General features: G+C 40.5%; 1 protein-coding gene across 3 annotated transcripts in view; it reads right to left on the bottom strand.

Annotated features, from left to right (window-relative positions):
* ADGRB3 (adhesion G protein-coupled receptor B3) overlaps window positions 1–27,892 on the bottom strand; it is a 790,409-nt gene that overhangs the window by 387,875 nt on the left and 374,642 nt on the right. For all 3 annotated transcript variants that reach the window (XM_082405028.1, XM_082405030.1, XM_082405029.1), the window contains 2 exons: window positions 13,172–13,240; window positions 8,897–9,005 (listed from right to left, as the gene is read on the bottom strand). In XM_082405028.1, the coding sequence (XP_082261154.1) occupies window positions 8,897–9,005; window positions 13,172–13,240 (178 nt within the window). The remainder of the gene's footprint in view (window positions 1–8,896; window positions 9,006–13,171; window positions 13,241–27,892) is intronic.

The raw sequence follows: 27,892 nt of genomic DNA, 5'->3' as shown, positions 1-27,892 counted from the left end.
CACAGTCTGGTTCTCACTCCCCTTCCACCTCTCACAGCCTCTCTGTCAGCCACTCTACCATCAGCGGCCTCCTCCAGGCCTCTACGATGCCAAGCTCGTGGACGCATCATGGCCTTTGCGCTGGTTCCTTCTGATGGAGATAGTCTGTCCCCACATGTCACCGTGCCTCATGGTCTCAAGGCATCCAGGTATATACTCAACTAGCACTTATTCCCGACCATCCCTCCCCTCCACTCTCCCCTCTCTGTCCCCCTTCAGGATGACTTGTCTTCACATCACTTAGAACCACTGGGCATGTTAGAGGGTGCTTGACTGACATCTGTCCCTGCCACAAAACACAAGTTCCATGAGAGCAAGAGCTTCATTCGATTTGTTCACTGAGAAATCCCCAGAACCTAAAACAGAACCTGGCACCCTCTTAAAGCCAATTAAATCCATGAGTTATTACCAAACTATTACACCGACACTAGGGAGCATCTAAATGGGGTTCTCAGTTGGGTGGAAGGGAGCCCATCATATCCCCATAAGGACTATGTCTTTCCTACCACTAGAAGAGTCTGGTATGGCCCTTTCTTAGCAGCCTCCCCAGAGCGCTTCACCCCAACCATTTGGAATAACTGTATCATAGAAAATGCAATAAGATAATTCCTATTAAGTGAGAAATAATCAAAGAACTCAATGCCGCATATTATTCCAAGCCATAGTTTTAAAATGCTGCTTGAACTATTTATTTTCTCAAGGGAACCAGTATGTTAGTATCATTAAAAAAACACACACACACACACACAGGTATTTTTAATTTGTTCTTTCTGACCTACAGAAATACACACCATTTGCTTCACAAGTCTAGCAAGAAAAAGTGTAGCGAGCCAGGCAGAGGAGGTAGAATCTGACACTTCCAGACTCAAGTCTAGCTGACTGAAGCAACGTCAGGTGCTACAGATAAACAACAAAAAGATGTTAAATGGTGTATTTTTCAGGCTCAGTGTCAACTCACTACAGGCATCTTTTTTCCAAAGAAAGGAAGTTAAACAAGTGATGGAGATGTATGAACCACAAAATGAAGCAGTGACAGAAAGGAAAATAGGCCTAGAAAGAGAAGCCACTTTATTTTTATAACTACATCATCAGATTGAAGACGGGTTTCTCAATTGAAGAACAAGATATTCTCTAAAGGAATGATTAAATTTACCAGTGAGTGTAAGAAATAACATAGGTTTGATGTTGATGAGACAGCATTGTGGAGAGAAAGGAGATGTCAAAATTGCATTATGCCATTCTTAAGATTGAATTTGGATTCGATTTCAGAAAACACCAAGTGTGAACGTTCATTCCGAAAAGCCCAGCATTTCATATTTCTAAACCAAGAATAGACAGTGATATTTAGCTTGGCAGAGAAAAATGTCTTACCATTAATGTTTTCAAGGCACTAGCCCTATTGGATTACTAGAGAAAAACTGAAACTATACTTTCCAGAATATTCTATCTCTAAGGGTGTATATAGAGGTGACTTCTGAAATTCCTTACAGCTAATAACTTTAATATTCTGTATCTTGAGACTTTCTTAGCCTAACAGTATTCCTTTTTTAATCTGATATTGTCAACTTTGAAGAGTTCCTAAGGAACTGTTGTGAGATAGTGTTAAGTGGATGTAGCAACAATGATCTGTGCAAACTAAATTCTTAGAGATAATTGTATCAAAATGTTATGGGTAAATCCATTGAAAGCACCTAAAGAGCTTGGAAATTTAGATCTTGTTCATTGTATCTGCACTTTTCTTGGAGAACTTTTATGTTTTACCACCAGCAATCACATAAGATTTTTCTTAACTCCACTACTCTGAACTTTATTAGCAATTGATACTAACTACAGTATTTGTTCTGAAATGTTCTCTCTCTCCTATTAATTACATGCCACTGATTTTCTACTGCCCTGTTCTGGAACTCCTTATACCTACTACCTCTGACTATTCTTATTCTGATACCTGTAACGATTCTTTGTTGTTGTTTTTTTTTTTTTCCCTCAACATTGATTTCTATTCTATAACGTACATGACCTCTTCCTAGTATAATGTGTAAATTTTATTTGCAAACAAAATATGTTTCTTAACGTGGTTTATTACTATACATACTTTTTCAGGTAATAATATATCCTAGAGACCTCTCCATAGTCATATATACAGATATAATTGACATATAACATTAGTTTCAGATGCACAACATAATGATTCAGTATTTTTATATATAGTGAAACGATGACCACAATAAGTCTGGTTAACATCCATCACCACACATAGTCAGGATTTTTTTCATTTTAAATATAGGCATCATCTTCCATCTTACCCCTCTTATTACTGTCCTGATAATTGAAAAAGCTTTTCTGGCTTCAACCATCACTTGTATGCAGTTGACTACCAAGGGTATATCATCAATTTGACTTCTCTACCAAAACCCAAGACCACATTTTATTTTTCCACTTGAGAGGTACATTTGCATCTAAACATTAATATGTGAAAGACACTCTCAAATGTTCATTGAATAAATATAATCCCAATTCCTCCCTTCTCTCTGACACCACATTCAGTTACAGAATGCCATCATTTCTACCCTCAGAGTCTCAAACTGATAACTACATTTTGGTTTCTATTCTTACTACCGCTAACTCCCGTCTTCATTATCTCCTGCAAGGTTTATTATAAAAAGCCTTCTGGTCTCTGTGTTTAAAATATGTTTCAATCTCAACAAACTTTATCTCTGCTGTAACCTGTGTCTTTCCAAGGCACAGCTCTCACCCATCCATGAAGCCTCAGGAGCTCCCTACTGTCTTTGGAATCGGGAATCATGTTACACCATGTCTCAGCATGCCTCTCCAAGTTTATTTCATTTCCTTTACTTCCATACATAGGTGTCTTTATCAAAATAGACCACGTATCCCCTAAGCACTATCTCAACTTGGACAACTCTATACTGTTTTTGCTAAAAGAAACATTAGTGACAAACATTAGAAACATTAGTGACATAATGTTCTGGAATGTCACCATCTCCTTGCCACTCACTGTGCCTCAGGTTGAACTGTCAACAATCCAGCCATCCTTCAACATCTACACTGATTGTAGATGATTCCTTCTTTAAGAACATTTTCTAGTTCCTTACACAACATCTCTCGGAATGAATCTCTAACATTTGGTTTCCATGACACACACCAAAGTGCGTTTGGTATTTTATTCATCTATGTAGTTGTTTTATGCCCACAACTGGATTACAAACTCTTTGTAGATGAGAAGCTTATTCGTTTAATGACCTGAATCACTAAGGAAAGGCTTTGCTTATAGTAAGAAATAAATTCTTTTTGTTTTTAATTGAACACAGTCAGTGGGCTGCAACATTCATCACATGACATATCCTCCTTGAATTCAGTTTGGTGAACACAATTCAGGTTTTAAGTCCAAAACTAAAACACTTAATTTCTAAAGAATAGGCTATTCTTACCAATAAATAAGGCAAACACAATACACAACTTGAAGTGATTATGGAAAATAGATGACTAAAATCATAATAAAAAACTATAAAACACTCTGCCGCAACTTTAGACAAACGCTCTAGAGCAGCTGTCATCCATGCACTTGCCCTGTCACTCCAATCAGGTGAGGTCGCATACATCCTGTTCTGTCTTGGGAACTGCAAACAGCTGGGCCTCAAACAATGTGCTTGTCTCCCCTTCAGTGCATACTCTGCTTTGTTTTACGTTACTGCCTCCAAAAATTCTAAATATCTCTGAGTCATGAGTAATTTTTATCCCTTAATTCTATTTTATAATATAATACATACACAAATGTTAAAAGAATGGACAGTTTCAAGAGACAGTGTGGGTTTAATTTGGCAATTGGGAGTTTCCAGAAGGCTTTTCTGAGGGGAATTTCAGGAAAGTGATGAGAGAAGAATGGGGCTGAAAAGAACTGAAGAGGAAATGTTTGGAGAGAAAGGGTAGAAAGTCAGTTTAAACACTCTTCAAGAAATATTCTTGTTGAAGAAAAATAACTTGAACTCACATTAAATAATATTAAGATATAGTCCCCCTGACCTAATCGATAATAAATATTTTAAAAATATATTGAAAAATTCACTTTTTTCACTGAAGAAAATCACTTGCCTGTACAGCATATTTAGAACATGTAGAATACAACTCTATGATAAACTGAGGCATACTGAAAATTTAAATCTCTCTGTAGCACATCAATTTTTCATATTCATTCATTTATTGAGTAATTATGTAAGCTATTTAGTAGTGTTTACTAAGTGCTCACTAAATTTTATTCATTATAATTTATCATGTGTCTATTTTGAATGTCATATTCATATGTGATATGAAAAATATTCAATTACTTTATAACTGCATTGGCTTGTTTAACATCTTTCTTTGTTCATAGAATACTTTTTTCCAAGGCTTGTGTTAATAAATTTTTGAGGTCATAAGTCGTTTGAGAAATTGATCAAAGCTATGGACCTGTTCCCTCCCACAATGAACATGCTCACATTTATACCAACCTGCTCATAGTTAGCATATAAGAGCATTTCAGTTATCAAAAGCTGATACAGGGCTTCCCTGGTGGCGCAGTGGTTGAGACTCTGCCTGCCAAGGCAGGGGACACGGGTTTGAGCCCTGGCCTAGGAGGATCCCACGTGCCACGGAGCAACTAGGCCCGTGAGCCACAACTACTGAACCTGCGCTCTGGAGCTTGTGCTCCACAACAAGAGAGGCCGCGACAGTGAGAGGTCCGCGCACCGCGATGAAGAGTGGTCCCCGCTTGCCGCAACTAGAGAAAGCCCTCACACAGAAACAAAGACCCAACACAGCCAAAAGTAAATAAATAAATAAGCTCCAATCTCTAAAAAAAAAAAAAAAAAAAAAAAGCTGATACAGGTAGGGACACTTTTCAGATAAAAGAAGCTTCAAAACTTTTCATTTGAATTATTGGGGAAGAAAATCTTTCCAAGACATGTCACTCATTGTCCTGCCATCTTAATCAGATTACAGAAACTTTTATCTTGATGAATAATGCTGTTCCCACCATATGGGCTCCACTCTGCCAGGTTCTTTCAGAACTTCTTTTTCTTTATTGTTTCAGGTATTCTATCTGCTATGTATGTGATTCTAACAGCACCATCTCTGCTCCCAGCCCTTTCTATCAAAACCAGGAACCAGAAAACAGAAAGCCCAAAACTATTTAAAGCTGAAATAAAATAAGCTATCTGAAAGGTTCTGAGACTCTCTTATTAAATTGTATGGTCTTTCTCTTATTTGTGGTTATTCAACTCTGTCTCTTTCTTCAAGAGCTTATCTATATTCACGAAAAGTGAGGTGCTGTGCATACAGGCTTTATAAAAAATATTCATAGTCTCTATAAGACATGATGATCTTTTGAAGTTCTTTAAGGAGTCTTTTTTTTTGAATTTTATTTTATTTATTTTTTTATACAGCAGGTTCTTATGAGTTATCTATTTTATACATATTAGTGTATACATGTCAATCCCAATCTCCAAATTCATCACACCACCACCCACCCCCGTCGTTAAGGAGTCTTATTCCAACCCACTGAAAAAAAAAATGGGCATAAGCAATAAACAAACTTTCTTAGTTACCTAGTCTCTATTTATCCCTAACGTGCTGTGTGTATGTGTGTCTCTGAGCCTGTAAGCATGTGTGTGTGTGTGTGTGTGTGTGTGTGTGTGTGTAAGCTCGATGTTGGATAATTAATATTTGGACTTAGGACATAAAACAAATGCCAACTCACACAGTTTACAAGTTGTCACTGCAAATTATTCTCTCTGTGTGTCCTTGTCCAAAAACATTGGACATATCCGACACAACACTATAGCCATGCTTTACATATACTAGTATCAAATTGGATAACATGAAGAATGTGAATAGTAAGTGATTATTATTTATATTACCCAATTTGGTACGAGTGGATTGCGATGGTTAATTTTATGCGTCAACTTGACTGGGAGAGGGATACCCAGATGGCTGGTTAAACGACATTTCTGGGTGTGTCTGTGAGGGTATTTCTGGAAGAGACTAGCATTTGAATCAGTAGACTGAGTAAAGCTCTTGCTCACCAATGCAGGTGGGCATTGTCCCATCCATTGAGGGCCTGAATAGAACAAAACGTCAGAGGAAGGGTGAATATGCTCTCTGCTTATGCTGGACATCCATTTTCTCCTGCCCTTGGACATCAGCGCTCTTGATTCTTAGGTCTTTGAATTCAAAGTGGGACTTAACACCATTGGCTTTCCTGGTCCTCAAGCCTTCGGGTTTGGACTAGAATGACACCATCAGCTTTCTGGGCCTCCAGCTTGCACAGAACGGATCTTGGAACTTCTCAGCTGCTGAAATTGCATGAACCAATCTCCCAAAATAAATCTATTTCTATGTACCTACAGATATCCTATTGGTTCTGTTTCTCTGGAGAATTCTGACTAATATATGGATATACTTTGGAAAATTCTTAAATATTATTGAGAATAACCTTCTTCTGGTCATCAAACAACAGTAAGTCAGTCCCTGGTATTCGGAGAAAGCAAAATAAATAAAATCTCTTTTGGGTGGTGTAATAATGTTTGGGATACTTATTCACAGAATATAACCTTTTCCTATATGGATAACCAGTGAAGCGATCGGAGGGCCAAACAATCACACTGTCCTTACACAAGACTGAAGACAATATAGGACAATATTGGTTTTATTTGCAGCATTAAATTGCTTTGTCACTATGCTTAATATACTTCTTAAAGTTTAGTGATGATAAAGGAAGTAGGCAAACCTAGGCAAAGCATAATTTTAACACAAAAAAATACACAAATTTTTCAAAAATACAATTTTGGTAAGTCAAAAGAAAGGTAAAAAGGAGTAAAGATTTGCAATTTATGGATATTTATGGAATTTTTGTCGTAAATAATACTAGTACTATAGGGCATTTGGTATGCTGTTATTCAAACAGTCTACTTTAAGTTCAAATTTAAGTTACTAGACTCTGAGAATGGTTTTGGTTTTTAAAGTTTTTTTCCAAACACATTCTGAACAAGTGCCATGTTTTGATCTGATAATACTTTTAATTAGCCATGTGTTTTAGAATTAGGTGCTAACACATTGACAAAAATCAAGAAAACAATAGCCCTTTGCTTTTTCCCCCTCTGTTTTTCTTGTAAATTACTATTGTCCAATCTGGCATAGCAGCTTTCCTGGTTCCTTCCTCCCAAAAAAAGTCATAGGCCCTTAGAAGAGTGGTTCCATCTTGAATGACCAGCGTCCCCAGAATCTCTCTAGGGCTTTCCTTCCATGTGCTCCAAACTCATAGCCCAACATGCTACCCCCTTTTTCCACGGATTTTACCTTTCCTCTCTTTGCCCAGCCACTTTTGGAATGGACATTTAATTTGGATTTTCTCTGATTTCTGAATTCATCCTTCAATAAAGATATTATTTTCAGTCACTTTTTCTTCTCATTGCCCATAGCAAGGACAGCTCCCTTCATTCCTGAACCAGCGCAAGCTGCTGGACATCTACTCTTGGGAAAAGTCTGGGCCCTCCACCACCTCTGGAAAGTGGATTAAGGCATAACTCTAACTCGTAAGGCCTCAAGCTGCATGAAGGTGGCATGTGGGCATGGAACCGTCTGCAGACCTTTGAGGTCTCCATTACACACGTTCTCTTCAACTGAAGAATATTACCGGTAGTTAGCTATTACCAGTTACAAGTTGAGGTCACCCTGGCGGAATATATCTCAGAATCAAATGAGTTGTTATAGGACTAAAGGACCTTCCAAAGAAATCAAGTATAAAACGAACCACCAAAGCTGTAATCATAAAAATGTTATGTTTTATACCATGTGAACTCCCCTAGTTAATCCCTCCACGAAGTTAGGTCTCTTCCTGATCTAGAAACTAAAACTTAAACATCCTTTGAATAAGAATGTGAGGTAAGATATTGATTTAAACACATCTTTATCTACAGTTAGTAGTCTTTATGTGAAGATTGCTAAAACATGACAGTGAAAGAAAATCTGAGTCATAGTAACATCACAAGAGGAAGTTGTAAAGAAATAAAACTGTAAACCTGTATCAACTCAATGCATATACTATTTAGGAAGAATATTTCTTTGTTCTTGCAGTTTTTCTAACTACAAAAAGAAATGCGCCATTTGGTTCACATAATCGCTGTTGGCTGAATGTACAATAATTGTAGCACTGTACGAGGCCCTGTGGATTTTGCTTCTCTGTGTAATTCCTCCTTATAAGAGACAATGTTATAGACAGCTAAAGGAAGAAAGATGTTTTCACTTTACGTGTGCTGATATTACAGAATCTACTAGAGACTCGAGAGACGCACCGTGTCCTGAAAGTTACTCAAGAAAACTTCGGCGGCAGCAGCATTGTGACAATGACCCCTAAAGGTCTCTGAAGCGTCCCACCCTTATGGAGATTCAGCACTTCTTTGGGACCCCTAGCAAGAAAGTGACTCGGCATCTTCATGAACAGTGTTTGCGAGACCACGAAGACTTATTTTTTTATATAATCACATAGTATATACTATATATTTTCAACATGAGATTGGATAGCAATAAACATTTGCTATATACGTGTGCAGATAAATACAAGTATGCTTAAATAAATGTATACAAATACACTCAGATGCATGCGAATGTGTGTGTGTAGGTATGTGTCTATAGTGCATATGTTGTTGGCCCATTGAAAAATCAGACACCAAATATCCACAATACATTACTCATGTAGACTCAAAGATATGAACAATGGGTACCACACTTAGAAATGTATGACTCAGATACTTGCAAATTTTTTTAAAAATTCAGTCAGATTTTGGGAAAACATCCTATTTCTTACCTACATTTCCAGTCATTAAGTATGAATTCTGAAAGTCCATCATCCCCATTCCAACAATGTGTATAAAATCTTCAATCACCTGCATTAACTCTATTGAGCCCGGATAAATCTACAAAAATAAGCAAAGGTTAGATGGAATTTTTAAAAATCTATATAATAGAATATATAACTGGAATTTTAAAAAGACACAATGAGACCATAAATGAGCTCTGATTTATTTGAAGACATTTCTCCAACTAGCAGCAGCTGTATTTTTTTTTTTTTACTTTTTAAAATTATTTTTAATCATTTTATTTTACTTTTAAATTTTTATTTATTAATTTATTTTTTAACCCATCTAACAGTTGTATATTTTTTGAACTAACAGTTGAGAATGACATCAAATGTCAGACAGCAAGAACTCTGGAGGTGATACGATGCCATGATTAATCCTTCATAAATCCAAGAAAACTCAAAATATGTAACAGATTGTACACTTAGAAGTAGCATGTCTTTACATTTGATGGGTTCCTTTCCTCACTTAAATATAACATAGAACAAACACTGAAATTTGGGGGCTCTTTACATTTTTTTTTACTTAGTATCTGTATGATGAACACTGGGAGAAAAAATAATTATTATTGCCATCATGAATATTTACAGACTATTAAGTTCACTGCAAAATAACTATCTTGGGAGAGACATTTATTTCTAATAATTGTAATAGCTGCTATATGAATAATAGCATTGGCAATACTTGCAGGATCATAAAACAGCTCTAGTATAGGTGTTTCACATGTACATATGTAAGACACGCCCAGCACCATCCGCCTCATACACTGCAAACAGATGAGTGTTTGCTTAAAGATGACCTGATTCTGGCAATAGCTCATAGTGAGTGGAATGTGAGGTCCATTTGCAAAGACAGATGAATTTTAGCATGTGTAACCCATCATGTTGACAAAGTCAGCCTGCATTATATAACCAGATTAAAGCAGAAAGTCTTTTGAAGTTACGTTCATTGCTTTTAGCCATTCAGCACCACTGCAGCTTCGAGCCATGAAAAATTTAAGTGGATTAGAGAATTTTAATGGCTTTGTATTTGCAAAGGCTTGTGCAGAAGGGGGAGAGACACTCTGATTAGCAGAAAGACACGTCGGGCAGGGTGGCCAGCAGGCACAGTGTGTATATTTTACAGGAGCTTGTGGCCGCACCCATCCAAAAATCAGACACCTCGAATGCATCATATACTTACTCACATATGGTTGAAGACATGAACAATGGTTATTACAGTTAGAAACGTATGGCATAGATAGTTGTAATTTTTTTTTAATTTCAGGAAGATTTGGGGACAAATGCTATTGCTTGCCTATTCCATTCCCAAAATGTGTGTGAAATTTCCTCCCCATTCCAAAAATGTGTGTGAAATTTCCATCAGCTCCAAACTTCCTGCTGCTACTGTATTTTTTCTTCTATTTTTGCGTAGGTGTGTGTGTCTATGAGTATGTGTAGTGTGTGGGTAAATACACATTAAAAAGAAGAGGCTTAATCCTCCCTGTTGAAAATAGAGAAGAGACTCCCTCCCTAACCCCTTGCTCCCCTCACTTAAGAGCATTTACTTTAGAAAACTTGTAATGGTTAAATTCTTTCTCTGTCTCTTTGAAATGCATGTAAACCTTTTTGAAATTTAAATAGCCTCTTCCCAGCTTAAAGACCCAGGGATGTCTCTCCGTGGAAAGTAATCATCCAGACTGCTGTGCGGTGGGAGGGGCGGTGTGAGGGTTAGACCCTGACTTAAGCAGGTGCCTCGCTCTGAGTTGCAAAACTGCCCGCAGTCATTAAGATATCAGAGCTCATTTTTCCTTTGGATAAAGCCAATGAACTAACAAGGTGGTCACCCCAATGACCCAGTGCATTTAGGATGAACTACCTAAAGTCCTCTTACTTGAGAACTAGCTACTGTTTACCTCGAGAACACGTGTGTAATGAGTTGAACATCCGCTTGTCTGTATTAAAGGGTGAGGTTTCTCTGTCTTTGCATCTCTTAGTGAACTACCTGTGATGCACATCACTTCTGGCTTAATGCCTATTCAATAATGAAACTGTTTTCTTTCCTGTCTACTTTGGGGAGAGGTTTTCTAGGGCGGCAGCAGATTTTGTTTGTAGTTATATGTTTCCCAACAGTTTTCAAATGTCGTAGAGCTGGGGCTGATTTTTTTTTTTTTTTTTTTTTCTGTAACGGGTCAGAGAGTGGCTTTGTGGAGCATGGGGTCTCTGCTGAACAACTCAGCTGTGTCCTTGCTGTACCATAGCAGCCATAGGTACTGTGGCTATGATCCCAAACTTTATTTACAAAACAGGTGCCAGCCTGGATCTGGCTCAGTGGCCACAATTCATGCACTCCTGGAGAGACACAGGAGCGTTCAGTATAAAAAGGAGATACTGATGATCACAATTATCATGATTGAAAGGGACCGTCCATTCCCAACTACAATGATGGTGTATAACACAGTGCTATATAGAATGCAGCCTTTTTTTTTTCACTTTAGTATACTGTGTTTTTAGTAGGATGCTTTAGCTAAACATAGTTTCATCCTTCATAACTGGGGTTTATATGTAGTGAACAAACTACGAAATGACACTGTTTATTGTCCAAAAGTGTGCGTTCTTATGGCAAATCCCTTCCGACGTCAATATTCACCCTTTTACTCAGCTAGTCTTCCAAATGCACACAGAGCTATGCTTTATATTATATTTTGTTGAGACTATTCCTCTAAAATAGACAAAGGATTATCTTTGGTAGATTTTAAGCAGCTCTTATTTCTGAAGAGTTCACCCTTTGTGCCAAAAACTTGGAGGCTCATTTACCACGTGGCTGCATTTATGAAAACACCACTACAGAATAGTTGCTTTTATTTCAAATAGTTACTTCAAAGAAGCATTAAGGATCATCACTACTGAAACATATTTAAAAGATAAGAATATAGTTAACTCAAAATCACAAGTAAATAGGTGGATTATGGATTCAGGATTTTCCATTGACAAAAAGTTCTGCTGCCACTGTTCATTATTTGCTCAAGTTGGGACCTTGCAGTAAATAACACCATCTGATGGATTGCAGTCTTGTTTTAAATAGGGTATTATACATTTGTCCTAAATATATCCATAATTAATAGTCTCCAGCACTCTACAAACATGTACTTAGCCTCTGCAGTGTATTCTAAAGAAAGACACCATTTTGTCACAGTGAGTGAAGGAAGTTCTCCTCTAGAATGAAGCCAAGGGCAAATACATAACTCAAACTAGTAGGAAAAGATAGATTCAGTGTCTTGACCTAAGGAGTGATTCTTTTTTTTTTTTCTTGCTATGGCCAGAAGCACAGCACTTGTACCTGATAATGAGGTGGTCCCACACTGGACTATTTTTAGAGTCTATCCATAGAGTTCCTATGATAATAGAAATAAAGGGCATGCTTTACTCCTGAAGGCCCAGAATATGATTAAAAAGGGAAAGGGAGACAGAGGGTCCACTTGAACCTCAATAAATACTCATTTTCAATATTGCATTGTTCTCGCGGAATTTTTAACAAGGGTCAAGTAGAAAACTTTTAAATTAAATTTCCACAGGATTTTTAAAAACATGCTTATTCTCCCTTTCTTAACTTCTAACTCACTTTTTCTGTGATTTAGAAAAAATTAGTATTAAGCATGTGTCAGTGAGTTTAGCACAAATGGCAGGGCCAGGCATTTTTAAAACAATAACTAAACCAATAAGGCTACTTGCTACAGTTACCATGCTTAGCAGAAAGAGAAAAAAAGCAGAATACATTTCTTTTAATGAGAACTCATTTTTACAACTCTTAGCTTTGAATCAAAATGCACATCTGTATACATAATTCAGATTACACATAACAGAGTAAATACAAATGATTTTACTAGTTAGTACTCCCACAGTTTAGTTTGCAATGTGTCCTTTTAGATTAGCTGTTTTTCCTATAGTCTGTAGACTGGAAAGAAAATGATGGGTAAGGCATAGAGTCATTATGTATTAATACCTTAAAGTTAAACATTACTTAAACCTGCTCTGTTTTTTCATGTTTTAAATATCATGGATTCCATAGATTGTTATGATAAAGGAGGTCACTTGTTTTCTCTAAAATTAGTATGAGATAATCTAGAATGACTTTAAAATTTTTCCTTTTATGTTCTTGGAATAGCAAGCCATTACTTTTTTCACATATTATGAAACCTTATTTAACCAACTTCATTTTAAGTTCCGAAATAACTCCAGCTTTACCTGTTGTGCATCTTCCCATTTTTCCTTGTTGTCTTCATCTAGAAGGTTGCTAACTATTTGAAAGAAGTTCTGTAAATTAAATTAGATAAAAGGTTTAATGTTACATGAGGGAATATCCTTTCCAACAACATCTGTTTGAACTGATCCTGTGCTGAGGGTATAAACACTTTGCCATACTGCTTGATGACCCTAACATGCTATCCTAGAAGATCTCTGAGGACCCTCTCTCAGCAACATGATTCTGGGATTTCTAGAGAACGTCACGTATTCAGAAGACATCAGAATAGGCACAACACTCACTTTCCATCACAGTTATATGCTCTGCATTCTACTCTGTCACGCCACCGTATAATTATTCCTTACAAAGAAACTCTCTTTGTAAGCTCCTGTAAGAGAGTCCCCTGTGTTTGTCTTATTAAAGTCGTCCAGTTCCCTGTGAGGAACGATTGCTACTCACACTGCTGGGTCGAAGGGCATCACAGTGAAGGCACAGGCCACGGGCAAAGCTGAGGCCAGTGAAGGCTTCCTCTGTTGGATCCTGGCTCTGCCCTTCCTGGCTCTTTTACTTTAACATTTACCACTACTTATTGTAAAGACGACATGACATTTTTCAAGTCCCTGCATGGTAAGTGCTCCGTAAGTCTTGGCTATTTTCAAATTATCATTCTTAATTCCCCTGCCTTTTGCAGCAAGCCAAACTGCAGGGATGTCCAAATCCTTGTCATCCCCCTTGCCCCTAACTAACTGTCGGAAACACATTGGCTTTAACATGTTCCAGCAGTGCCTGCGATGAGTTTCGGTTTTCCCTTTCCAGGCAGACAGGCACCTCTCAACGTTTGCCTTTTGTTTCCCACACATCCGCGTCGTCTGTGTTAGTACGCACGTCACACACGAGGGATCTGCACCAAAGAGAGACCTTCCTATCCTCTCACACTCGCTGTGAGCCAGGAGAGGAAAACCAGGGTGCCAGGGACATGGGGTCACAGGAGACCTAAGAAGTGTAAAGTGAAGCCTTGGCATCTGTCTGAAGCTACACGGATGGCGGTCCCTTGCTTTTGTCCTCGGAGCCCATCTCGTCTAGCTGGTCTGTATGTTATGAGCGGAAGCACCGCCTTATGCTGATACCTTCGCTTAGGACAGGTCTCCCTTCAGGGGTTGGGGGCCAGGTAGTCACAACTGTTTAGCCTCCTCAGCCTTCTTCCCTATCCAGCAAGCTTTTCAAAATAGGCCTTTACTCCAATTCCAAAGAAATCCACCTGCGTGTTTTTAGAAGAAAAACCAAAGCAGCTTCATTTTCTCTTGGGGTTTGAATCTGTTCGCATCTATATTTAATGGCCCTATTTGTGCTATTCATTTTAATAGTTCCCAGCAATCATACGGCTGAAACATGTTTCGAGTCACAACCTCTATAAAAGTTACAGAATATTTTAGGCAACTCTTGAAAAAAAAAAAAAAAAAAAAAAAAAAAAACAACCGGCAAGTCTGTTTGAGACCCGTTTTCTAATTCGTTTAACCTTTTTGTACTACCAGCCATTTTTTCCACTTAAAATGTCCTGGCTGGGGTGATAACATTTCAAGGGCTTTGTCCACTGAGCTGTAACTCTACGTATGGGCAGAAAGAATTAACCTTCAGAGTTCTCCGATTGCCTGTGGCTGGTGAACTCAGTAGGGGACGTGGTGCTAGTGAGAGAAAAGGAGCAGATTTCATCCCCTTTCACGCCGTCAGCCTTGCTGGGGTCCACGACCGCGCCTGCGTCCTAGCCCCTGCCTGCTCTCATGCAAAATGCATGCTGCTCCTAACAAGGGTACCGCAAGAATGGGAAGCAATTTGTGCCAATGCATCGCCGTTTCTGGGAAAACATTGCACAAAGCGTGTTTTACTGACAGCGGGTCAGCAGCTCTGCGCCGTACGTCAAGGCCAGTGAGCACACGCGATTCCTTGATCAAAACGATAAATTCAGAGTTCGGTGTTTCAAAATCACCAGAGGGCATACATAAAAAACTACAGATTATTAAAATATACATTCTAGTAAGCAGAGAGTCTAAGAAAGGCGGCTGTACTATTTTCCAAGGCCAATAAATCATGCTTGACTAAATGTGCATGGGAACGCCGCACAGCATAAAGCCCTCCTTCTGTCTCCCTGTGGATTGAATTTGGAAATGGTCAGTTGTGGGTTCGTGTAGGGGGACAGGGGCTAAGCCTCAACGTCCCAGATGGGGGAGGGGGAGGGGCATTTACGGGGATACCGAGCTTTGCTTGTTCCTCAGTGTATCCTCATCGCATGCAATGCCTTGCCCACAGCAGGTGGTTAATAAAGTCCTAACTTAAAGGAAACAATGAAATCACAAAGCCAGTACACCTCGGTTTCTCCAACAAGACTCAAGCATCATTCCTCTGAGTTGACCCTGCTCTAATCTGTCTCACACACATTGAAAAAAATGTACTTCGATATATCGATTCACTTATACATTTGCTCAAATATCAGACTGACAGACGGAACAAAGCAGAACCAAACAGAACAGCATTTTGAAGAGGGGACTCATGACCTTTCAGGCCACTTGACTGAATTTTTGAGAAAAGTATAAAGCAACTTCCACGGCAGCAGATGCACAACTTCTAGAGTTTTTCAAGAGCTCTGTTACCTATGGTCAGACCTCTCTTTTGATGATTTGTGGATCAAGCCCCTTAGCCCCTGAATTGTATCTGACAGGTTTCTGTTTTGTTTTGATCAAGTCCTGATCTCTACGGCCTAGATTGGTTTGAAAAATTGAGTGTCCTTGGCAGAGTCTGAGTTTGGAGCTTGAACTAGGCAGACCTGCTTTAAAAATTCCCCCAACATTTATAACCTGTGTGGTACTGGGGCTAACGTTGCCCACCTCTGCCTACGTTCTCTATCTAGCCTGTAAGGCAGAGATGTTAACACCTGCAGGGCAGAGCAGCTGTGACGCTCGGAGCTAATTTTCAGCACAGTATCTGACACACGCTAAGTGCTCAATATATGGCAGCTTTATGATTTTATTCCCTTTGTGTTATCTTTTCACGACTGGCTGCATGATTTGTATTTATAGCCACATTATGGCCCGTGATTTGTTCAGCAGAAAGCTCTCCTTCCTAAGAACGTCCTCTGCTGGGAGGGGTTTCAGTGTTGTGATGATGAGACACTCACCACGTGGGAGACCCTGAGCAAACGGCTGTGGGACACCATGGGCAGGAAGCAGGACTCTGGTTTTCCTCGGCAGGAAGTATTATGAAAATCAGCACAGCGAACGCGTGTCGTAAAGAGAAACATCGCTGCCTCTGCCCCATTCAAAGTGCAAGTCCTAGATTTGGCCACGTGAGACTAAAAGGGCACTCGATTTTCTTTCTTATTGGAGTATAATTGCTTTATGATGTCGTGTTAGTTTCTGTTGTACAACGAAGTGAATCAGCTATATGTGTACATATATCCTCTCCCTCTTGGACCTCCCTCCCACCCTCCCACCCCTCTAGGTCATCACCGAGCACGGAGCTGAGCTCCCTGTGCTATACAGCAGGTTCCCACTAGCTAGCTATTTTACACCTGGTAGTGTATATATGTCTATACAAGTCTGTTCTCTACGTCTGCATCTCTATTCCTGCCCTGGAAATAGGTTCATCTGTACCATTTTTCTAGATTCCACATACATGCGTTAATATACAATATTTGTTTTTCTCTTTCTGACTTACTTCACTCTGTATGACAGATCTCCTAGAGTAATGAAAATAAAAACAAAAATAAACAAATGGGACCTAATTAAACTTAAAAGTTTTTGCACAGCAAAGGAAACCATAAACAAGACAAAAGACAACCCTCAGAATGGGAGAAAATATTTACAAATGAAGCAACGGACAAAGGATTAATCTCCAAAATATACAAACAGCTCATGGAGCTCAATATCAAAAAAAAACACAAAAAACCAAACAACCCAATCAAAAAATGGGTGGAAGACCGAAATAGACATTTCTCCAAAGAAGACGTACAGATGGCCAAGAGGCACATGAAGAAATTCTCAACATCACTAATCATTAGAGAAATGCAAATCAAAACTACAATGAGGTATCACCTCACACCAGTCAGGACACTCAATTTTATGAAAAGCGATAAGTATGTAATTCTTCTTTCTATATCTGGTTGGCTTCCACTTGACAAATTTCTCAAGGACTGTATACAATTTTCTATAAATATATTGAAGCACATCTTAGCATGTACTTTTGCTGAATTTCTTATTGAAAGAGAGTTGTAGATTAGGCTCATGATCTGAGATATCTAAGCCACAAGAAACGTGTTCTCCTCCTCCTAACCAAGCAGCAAATGCCTGGGCACTGAGAGGCAGAGACAGGCCCCAAGGAACAGAGTTAATAAGGAGAACTGAAAGCTTTCAGGAATGGTGGTGGTTCTGACTTGAAATATAGAGGGATCATAAGAGAGGCTTAAAGGCTAAGCAAGGAAGCAGGGACACACCATTAGGATTAAAATGGCACAGCCCAGGACAGTCATGCATCCCTAATCCAGAGAGCAGTTGGCAGCTGCAGGTCAAGCGTGATCCAGCCCCTTCCTGTCTCCCCACTCTCTCTTGAGCGATCCTGTCTCCCACTCTCTCTACTCCAGGCTCAGCAGACTTCTCCATGCATCCCAAACCTGTTTCTGCCCAGTCTCCAGACCTATATAATGCTGCTCCCTTTCTTCAACCGCTTTACTTCCTGTTCTTTACTTGAATAACCCTTTTTTTGTCCTCCACATCTAGATTTACATGCCATTTCCCCAGAAAGGCTTTCTCACATCACCACCCTGTAAGTATACAAAGTCTGCACAGTCTCTTTATGTTTCTGATTTTGAGTAGTGAAAATTTTTATTTTTCATTTACCAACACTGTCATCATTCATGCTTTGCCAAAAATCCATGGAAAAAAGAAACAGCCCATTCCTGGAAGTAATCACCTACAAGAATAAGACGTGAAGGAAGAAGTTCTATTGACCAGAAGGGACCCTTGCTCCCTGTTCTGAGAGTCAGCTTTCCCCAGTACCTGGGGAATTATTAGTACGATGGTCTCTGACTCTCCCGGCCTCTACATCCATGCATGAGCAACCCAGCAAAACTACTGTGCACTCATCCAAGGACGAATAAGTGCTCCTTCACCCTAATGTAATGCAGGCAGCAGTCAACTGTAAGGGAGACACTCACAGGGCAGCAAACGTGCGGAGTTGCAGTTGCACTGTGTAGATTTCTTTTGAAGTATATCACAATTCCTAATTACAATGTGTTTGTATGATGATCAGTTTAGGGCTTTTTCTCTACCAGTTTATAATTTAGCTGGGATTGTTTCCATTTGGTTCACTCCCATGCCCCCAGGGTACAGCACGAGGCATAGGAAAATGTAAATACTCAAATATTTCAAGTTGACTGACTGCATGCTTACTGTGTAGAAGACCATAGGATAAGCACTGTGGGAATTAAAAATCATGGATACGTGGTACCCACCTAACGTGTGGCCTCCTTTCAACACCTTCCTCTGCTCTATACCCAGGGTTCTTGTAGGTCCAGGGAAGGAGATAGGGTGCTTATTTTTACAGATCAGAAAGCTGGTTATCCTGATTAAATATGGGATCTCACTCTCCCTATTTGAATGGCATTTTGAAGTCTCAAGGCCATCCTGGTCACAGACACCCACTTTTGAGAAACTGTAGGGCCTCACAAGTAGAGGACACAGTGGACGATGTTAGGTCCTGGTCCCCTCCCAAGGAAGGGATCTCCTCTTCCACACACAGCTCGTTCTTTGCCAAACACAGTGGACCCCATCCCTGATGGAGCGAGGGCTACCTTGTTCAGCAGCAGAGGGCATCGGGAGAGAGAGAAAAATACACTCCAGGCAGCAAATCTGGGGGCTTTGGGGAGGAAGAAGGCTGGGGAAGGGAACATCCCGGGGAGAGTTTACCAAGAGCCCAAGTGAGAGACAGTGAGGACAGAAGTGGGCGTGAGGGTGGAGGTGAGGAAAGACCCAGGGGATACTTGAGAGGCAGAAAGGCACTCACTCCTTCAGTAATATTTCCTGAGCACCTACTGTGTACTTGGCCCTTTTCTGAGTGCAGGGAATGCAACAGTGAGCAAGACACACGAGGGTTCCTGCCCTCACGGAGCTTACACTGTGGTGTGTAAAGAAAGGACATTTAATAGTAAGTAATAATTTAAAACATGACTTAAGGTGATGAATCAAAAATAAAATAGTGTATGGGGCCAGGAGGGACTGGGCAGGGGAGGGCTGTGTGTGTGTGTGTGTGCACCTGTGTGGGCATGTGTATGTGGGTGTGTGTATGTGTGTATGTGCGTGTGTATGTGTATATGTGGGTATCTGTGTGGACATGTGTATGTGTGTTTGTGTGTATGTGTTTACGTGTATATGTGTGTATGTGTGTTTGTATGTGTATGTATGCACGTGTGTATATGTGTGTATGTGTTTGTGTGTGTGTATATGTGGGTATCTGTGTGGACGTGTGCATGTGGGTGTGTGTATGTGCGTTTGTATGTGCATATGTGGGTATCTGTGTGGACGTGTGTATGTGTATATATGTGTATGCATGTTTGTATGTGTAATTGTGCACGTGTGTATATGTGTGTATGCATTTGTATGTGTATGTGTGTGTGTATGTGTGTGTGTAACTGTGTGGACGTGTGCATGTGGGTGTGTGTATGTGTGTATGTGCGTGTGTATGTGTATATGTGGGTATCTGTGTGGACGTGTGTATGTGTGTTTGTGTGTATGTGTTTATGTGTATATATGTGTATGTGTGTTTGTATGTGTAATTGTGCACGTGTGTATGTGTGTGTGTGTGACTGTGTGGATGTGTGCATGTGGGTGTGTGTATGTGTGTATGTGCATTTGTGCGTGTGTGTGTGTGCACAAGGCTGCTTCAGGAGGAACAGTCAGCAGGGAAGACCTCTCTGAGGAGGTGACATCTGAGCTGAGGACAGAGTGATGAAGGCGGCAGTCATGTGCAGGCCCGACGAAGAGAGCCCCAGAACAACAGTGGGGCGAAGGAACACAAACAGAGAGGAAGCAATGCAGCTGGCATGGCCTTGAGCAGGGAGCTAGAGAGGGGGTGGGGGAGAATATTAATACAGGATGAAAAAGAGAGGCAGGGGCTCAGATAGAGAGGGGCCTGGATCCCACCATAGTTATGTGACACGAGTTTCAGGAAAAATAAAAATCTAACGTTGGCTGCTGAGTGGAAAACAGAGTACAGGACTGTGAGAGTGAAAATGGGGAGGTCAGAAAGGAGCCCGTGTTGTCTGCTGGCTTGATTAGGGAACAAGGTGTCGTGGTGGCGGAGGGAGAGGGCAGAACCGGGACCAGGTCCTGGTTCCTAGAGGACACACAGCTCTGCTGAACACGCAGAAGACACAGCAGAGCTGCGTGTGCCCGGGCACGGTGGGCTCAGCTCTGTTCCGGCCGAGCGTGAGGGGCCTGGGATAGAGCTGAGAGCAGACGCCCCGCTGCCGCTGTCCCTACAAGCCTGAAGCTCAAAAGGTCAAAACTTGTGAATCCTTAATCCTAGTTGAAACCTGGAGCCTTTGGGGGGAAAACTAAAATGACCAGGAACAGAGCTGAATGGGATGAACTCAAAGTTAAAACACTGGTGATAAAATAGACAGGAAGAGGGCCAGGTGAGGGAGATGAGGGCTTAGGGATAAGGAAGTAGGAAGGGGGGCAGAAGGACTCTGCAGTGGGGAGGTTAAGTCAGATGAGATGGACCAAGTCCGCAGCAAGGTGAAAACCCAAAGAGAGTCCAAGATACAATGCCTTGGTCTCCTGTATTTTTTTAGCCTCCATGCATTTGGGTGATGACACTTGCACGTGAGATGTGCAAAACCAGGAACACACCCAGGTTACAGATTAGGGCCTGGATAACTGATGTCCGATCCCTGTGATTGGACTATGACTCTACTTCTTAGCCTCCCAGTCAAGAAAGTGTACAGAAATAAAATTGAGTAAGAGGAATATTATTACACAAATAATCTTAGGCTTGTTCTACTGTATTTTTTAAAGCTAAATAATCCCTAAAGAGTGCTTTGCCTATTTTTTTTAATAGGTGGTCTCTCAACGGATCAGGACAAAAAGTCACGTCACTCTGGTTTAATCTTTTGTCTAGAATACCTATCCTAGAAGCACATCAACTGGCCATTGGCAATGAGAAACCCTCAAGGATTCAGGAAGCAGCAGGTGATAATTAAAGACGTCCCCTGGAAGGCATCAGAGACCAAGATATATGGAGAATATGATTCAGAGACAAGAAGCTGATGCACTGGAAAACCAGAGGATCAATGAGGGGACAAAGGGATTGGGGTATCAGGGTCAGAAGGTCAGCCATGGGGTCCCCAGCAGGCTGGGTCACCAGCCTGGAAGGCTGTGGTCAGAGGGCTCCTGCCAACAGGGCGGGACTGTCCCAGACAGACCAGTGTCATAGGCCAGATCCAGAGGGTGTGAGAGCAGATTATTGAAGCATATATTCCCTAACGTTCACTAGTTTAAGAGAAAAAAACCCAGAGTCTTTAAGGACATCTTTGTTTTTTCTTCTCATTTTAGTCACAGATATCACAGAAGCTCTGACTCATTTTGGAAACAACATGGAACAGGGGTCCAGGAATCTCAGGCTGCCTTTCCCACTAATCTCACTGCTCTGCCGAGATGGAAGACAGCTCCACCTGTGGAGTTTTGGAGCTGCTTGGATGGGCAACTTTCTACACAATGCTACGAGTCTTTCCAGGGCAAGTGTAGGATGGAGGGCTCCAGAGAGAGCAAGCAGAGAGTGGGTCTGCTTTGAGGTGCAGGTGACAACTGGGATGGGGGAGTGGAGAGAAGCAGCATCTATTGTCAGCACTTAGGGGGCCAAGCTTGGTGCTGCTTTACAGATGAAGGGTAAAACAGTTAGTGATGCTAATATGATTAAATATGATCATCAATTATTCCCAAGAGGGAGCCCTGCAGAGCAGCTAATCATAAAAACATCATAACAAGTGTGGCAAAATCTTCCTCAAATCCAGACAAGGCATGAGGTAAGAAGGGATCACCACATTTGGGCAGGCCTGGCTGACACACCGAAGGGCCACCTGGGCAGGAAACACACACACATCACAGGTTCACCCCTGGGATGCTGAAAGCAGAGCCATAGCGGTCCTGTCCCTGGGAAGATGCCTGGCACATACCTTCCTTGCCTAAAGGGAAATTCTCACAGTTCCTTCAAGATCCCCTATTGTGTGCTGAATTGTGTCTGCCCCTGATCCATGTGCGGAAGCCCTTAACCCTCAGTACCCCAGAATGTGATTGTATTTGAAGACAGGGCCTTTGAAGAGGTAATTAAGTTAAAATGAGGCTGGGTCCTAATCTGATTTGACAGGTGTTCCTGTAAGAAGAGGCATTTTGGACACACAAAATCATCAGGGGTGACACATACAGAGAAAAGGGCCATGTGAGGCCACAGGGAGAAAGCGGCTGCCTGCAGACCTGCCCACGCCTTGATCTTGGACCTGCAGCCTCCAGAACTGGGAGACAGTACACTTCTGTTGTTTAAACCACCCAGTCTGTGGTATTTATTATGGCAGCCCTGCAAACTGATACATTCCCCCTTAATTTTTTAAAAGAAAAATTTAATAATAAATGGAATCACAATAGAAGATGACCTGTACACTGTGCACAGGCAAATCTCAACATTTTCTTAACTCTGATGGAAATAATGAGGGATTCTGAAACGACAAAACTACCTATCAGACGCTTTATCATATTTTTCTTAAGCTCCACCCTAGTCATTCATGTACATCACATGGCATGTACCAGTTGATAGGCTTCATTCCACAAACACCTAACCTTCTTAGTCGCCCTTCTTTTTTCCCCCATCTTTGTGAATACTCTGTATTTACCTACGGACATTCTCAGTTCCTCTCAGCCTGCAGCCATCTTCCAAATTTTGTTCATGGTAGGATTTACTCACGTTGGTGGGTGAAGCAAGATGTGTTTATTAATATCTCACCCATTTAAGGCAGGTATTTGGTGTTGAATTTCTTCTTTCCATCTTATAATAAGGGCACATTCTCAACACTACCTAGAAAGAGCTTTTAGTTGTACACGTTCTCTCTACCACAGAGAAAGACTAGGGAACCGTCTCAGGCTGGAAGCATTGAAATGACTGCCGTTTGTGACTTGGAGCGATTGTCAGCTGGGAGTTGCCATCTTGGGCTCAACTTGGTTCCCACAGATCCAGGAATCCTGGCTATTGATTGAAGCCATCCTCTCATCCACTTGCTGGCTAACTTTTAAATGGCTTTGTGGTACCGGCCTTAAGGACTAACACTTCTTTTCTGACTTCCATTCTCCTTGATACATTCCCTGCCCTTCTCCTCTACTAAGAGTGGGGGAAAAAAAGAGTGGGAAAAAAGCAGTGGCCCATTCTTGCATAGGTGGTACCATGAAGAATATTTGACCTTCCTTTGTTCCCAGGAGCGATAGCAAAATACACGTCTGCCCTGGCAGCAGACACCTGTGGTCCGGAGATGCTTCAGGTGTTTGCTCCACCAGAATCTCACCTTCCCAGATCATAAGGGTCATCACCATGTTCCTTGAGCTTTTACTCTGTGCCATGTGCTGTGTAAGTTTTACACAGTAACTCAACCCTCACATCAGCACTGTGCATAGGTACCAGCATCCAACACAGTGGAAGAGAAATGGCAACACAGGGAGGTCCAGTCACCTGGCCAGCATCAGATAGTTAACCAGTAGCAGAGCCCTGACCAGAAGCTCGGGATTTTGACCACGAGCAGGCACTCTGAGTCATCACGCTTTCCTTCCCTACCTCTCCTACTTACGTTCCAGGAAATTATTAATCTTCTGCTGCACAATGTTCTTTAAGCAGAGGATCTCAAGTCATAAGGTACTGTCTTGTAGGCTAGAGTTATACTACAATTCCAAACCTAAAGGGCCCGTACTAGATCTTACTTAGTCAAGAGAATTAGTTTCAGCATTACATGATGGCTTTGGATTGTCATAGCCATAACTGCTTCCCCATTTATCAGACCACTCTTTTGTATACAAAACGTAAAAGCATCTCTCACTGAAAGCATCAGAGAAATAATACTCAAGGATCCTCACCTAGTGCTTGATGGGTAGCATGAGAAATATCCAACATACATGCTTGCCCGTCAAGTGTTTTAGCAAAGAAGATGCTTGGCTTATCCGAAATCACCAACTCTGCTTTCGGGTTAATTTCTTGATCACCTAACTCTGAGAATTTTATTTAGAATGTAGTTTGCCTTTAAGAAAGAAATTGGAAGCTGAGTTTTGAGCTTCCTATTTAATCTTAATCATTGGGAAATGAATTTTCAAGCCTAGAGAACATGTTAGACAAACAAGTGATTTTCAAACATTGAGTGGCGACCTGTTTGAGGGTCATGATCGACTTTTCATAACCAAATAGGAATGCCTAGAAAATACAAGAGTGCATTACCCACAGAAGAGGGAAATATTATTTTGTAAAAGTCTAGTTTTCAATTATATATTGATGTAAACTGTGTGCCTTACTGTGGGTCATAGTCAAAAACATTAGGAAAACACTGAGTTAGACCAATAGAAGTTTTGTCAGGGAACAAAAGGATGCCTGAAAAGAGACAAATCCTTGCATCCAGGAAGTTTGAGGGCAACTTTAAACAAGGAGTCTCTGTGGATACTCCATGTATGTATTCTTTCCAATTTTTCTTTCTTTACCCCCAAATATAAGCTGTCTCAGGGGCCTGTCTTTCATTCCATTAAGTGGATCATGCCTGCTTTTCTGGTCCACTGTTACTGAAACATGCTTTCTTTTTTCCAACCTCTAGGTCATTGCTGTAGCCTTTTCATGGGTTTCTTTCCCCCAATCTTCCGTTACTCACTAGTCACCCTTATCCACCTCGGCCAGACCATCTTTCCAAAAACAGCACTCACATTTAGTAACTTTGCTTATAGAGAATAGCATCCAAACTCTCCTCTAGCTTTGATTCTCCTGCCTTCACGATTGACATTTTTCAATGTGAATTCCATTTTTTACCAACTGTGGTCTTTTGAATGTGCCTCACTCATACCATTTCTGTGGCTTTGACTGGAGTTTGATTATTGTTTCTGCACCCAGCTTGTTTCTCCAAATTCTATCTCAAGGCCTAAGGCTCCCATGAATCTTTTCTTATTGCTGCAGTTCAGATTCTATGTTTTGAGAGTTCCTGGAAGTGAGACACTGAACTCATATCTCTCTTCCTCATTACCGATCTAGCCTCATTCATGAGTTATCTTTTCCTTCAATGACGTTGTAAGCAGCTTGAGAGCAAGGCCCATCTTTTACTTTTATGTTAAGAGTTACAATGCCAGAACTAAGGGCATTACAGAGCACCTACTCTCTGCTGGTCGACTCACAAATACCGTCATGTATGGGTTGTTACGTATTTAACCTGAATTACTTCTAAGCCTCACAACAACACTGGAAAATAGTTACCATCGAACTTCATTACTCATGGATTCCGTATTTGCAAATTCAACTCCTCACTAAAATTTATTTGTAACCCCCAAATCAAAGCTCATAGCTTCAAGGACATGCACAGTGGTGAATTTGAGTCACCCCATGCACAAGCACCCAGCTCAGGTCACATGGCCATGCTCTGAGTTTTGGTTTCAGCTCATATACTGTAAACATGCCCTTTTCATGGTCTATTGAATACTCAGGTTTCTTTCCATATTTTTTGTTGGTAAATTCTCTTGTTGAGAATGGCCATCAGCATAGTGCTGGAGGTCCATCTAGTATTCGTAAACCCAAGAAGGCTGTGTTATGCATTATAGAGAAAATATGTGTGTTAGATAAGGCATGAGTATATATATATATATATATATATATATATATATATATATATATATATATACACAATGTATATATAATAATAACATATATAGTTATACGTATAACAATAATGGAAACACACATAAAACAGGTCATGTATTAATTGGTCGATGAAAATTATATGACAGATTCTTGAAGGAACCCATCCTGTAGTTTCCCTATGAGTAAATGATTCAGTATTCTTTCATTTTAAAGAATATAACTACTGTGACTAAAGAGAATAGACTGTACTACTATTTCTTCTTTAGATACGAAGAAATAAGGTAGAGAAAGATTAAGTAATGTATCTGAAGACATCAGGATATTTATTGGACAAACTGGAATTTCAACTTGCGTGTCTGATTCAACTTTGTCAAGTTGCTGGTGTGGGTGTCGTGAGTTCATCCTCCGCTGATAGAATGAGACTCAGTATGAATTTTCCCAGGGGTGGAAAAAAAGACAACTTTTCCTCTCCTTTTCTTCCTTTCTCTTAATTGGATGTTCAGAGTACTCTTCTTAGTTTTTTGTGAAGTAAATTCCTCAAATATTACTACATTACTCATATTCACTAATTACTTGAACAAATATTTGCATGTCTACTATGCTCCAAGTGCCAAGCTAAGCCCCAGGGACCTAATTGTCTCTCCACAAGCTTAACATTTGCTGCTGAAGGGAGGCCTGAAAACAAATAACTACAATGTTATGTGAGAGACCTGCTCTAGTAGGAATATTTACAAGGTTTCAAAAAGACCAGACAATTAGGAAAACACTGAATTCTGCCTGAGATCTGAAGAGAAGACTTTTGAGTAGGAATGATTTTTGAGCTGGATCTTGAAGGACTTTTGCATCAGATTGGAAATGGGAAGAATAAATTACATAGAGGACCAATACGGGCAGAGGTTTGGTCATATGACCAAGCCCCAAGGTTTGGAAAGAATATGCCTGAAGGGAAGGGACTTTTGGAGTAATTTTCTACCAGTTTCCCAAAATAAAACTATTACTATGTTTCATCCTTCCAAGACATAAAAGTACACTTTATTTTTTCCCCCAATTTTAACAGGGTGTAGCTATACTATCTCACTTTCATCAATGTATTAAATCAATTGTTTACTGAATCCAGCATCACCAGGCATTTTACATAAAATGTCTTGCACATAACTAGATTTAAAAGAATGTATTCTCTTTAAATAGTTTTTCTTAATCTCTCTTTGGTCTTTGTTCTTTTCCCAGTTTAAAAAAAAAAAAGGATAAAAAAAGCTCTATGGTGGTATCTATGTAGTTATTAATTTTGTTGTTAATTAATTCAACAAACATTTGTTGAGCAGCTTCTATAGTCAAGACTCCTGTTTGGGGGCAGGAGGACCTGGAGCTCAGCTAGTATCCAAAGGTGGATCAGGGATATTTCTTCTTTTTCAAAGATCTGCAGATGAGTACTAATTACTCAAGACATAAAGAGATGCAGGAGGAAAAGTGCTGCTGGAATTCAGAGGCCCAGAGTCTGTACCAAGAGACTGATTTAGGAGACGGAGACAGACAAGCCAGTCTGAAGGCATAGAGGAAGCAAAGGCCCGGAGCTAAGAACACACAGTGCATCCAGGAAGCAGGAAGTAGTTCACTTGGCTCCAAGTCTGTGAAGGGAAAGAGTAGTCCATGCACACAGCTGGAAAAGCAGGTGACCTACGTACGGCGGGCGTACTAGAAACCAAGACACAGGCTTCGGGTTGTCTTTGAGGAGGCCTTGGAGCCCCGCTGAAGATTTCTGACTGAGGAGTGACAGAATCAGGGCTGTCCTGGGACAGCCAATAGGACCATGGTGTACA

The sequence above is a fragment of the Balaenoptera borealis genome (assembly GCF_965194805.1).
Source record: "Balaenoptera borealis genome assembly, chromosome: 9".
Taxonomy (NCBI): Eukaryota; Metazoa; Chordata; class Mammalia; order Artiodactyla; family Balaenopteridae; genus Balaenoptera; species Balaenoptera borealis.
Note: the sequence above shows the minus strand (reverse complement) of the source record. Positions and strands in the feature narration are given on the sequence as shown.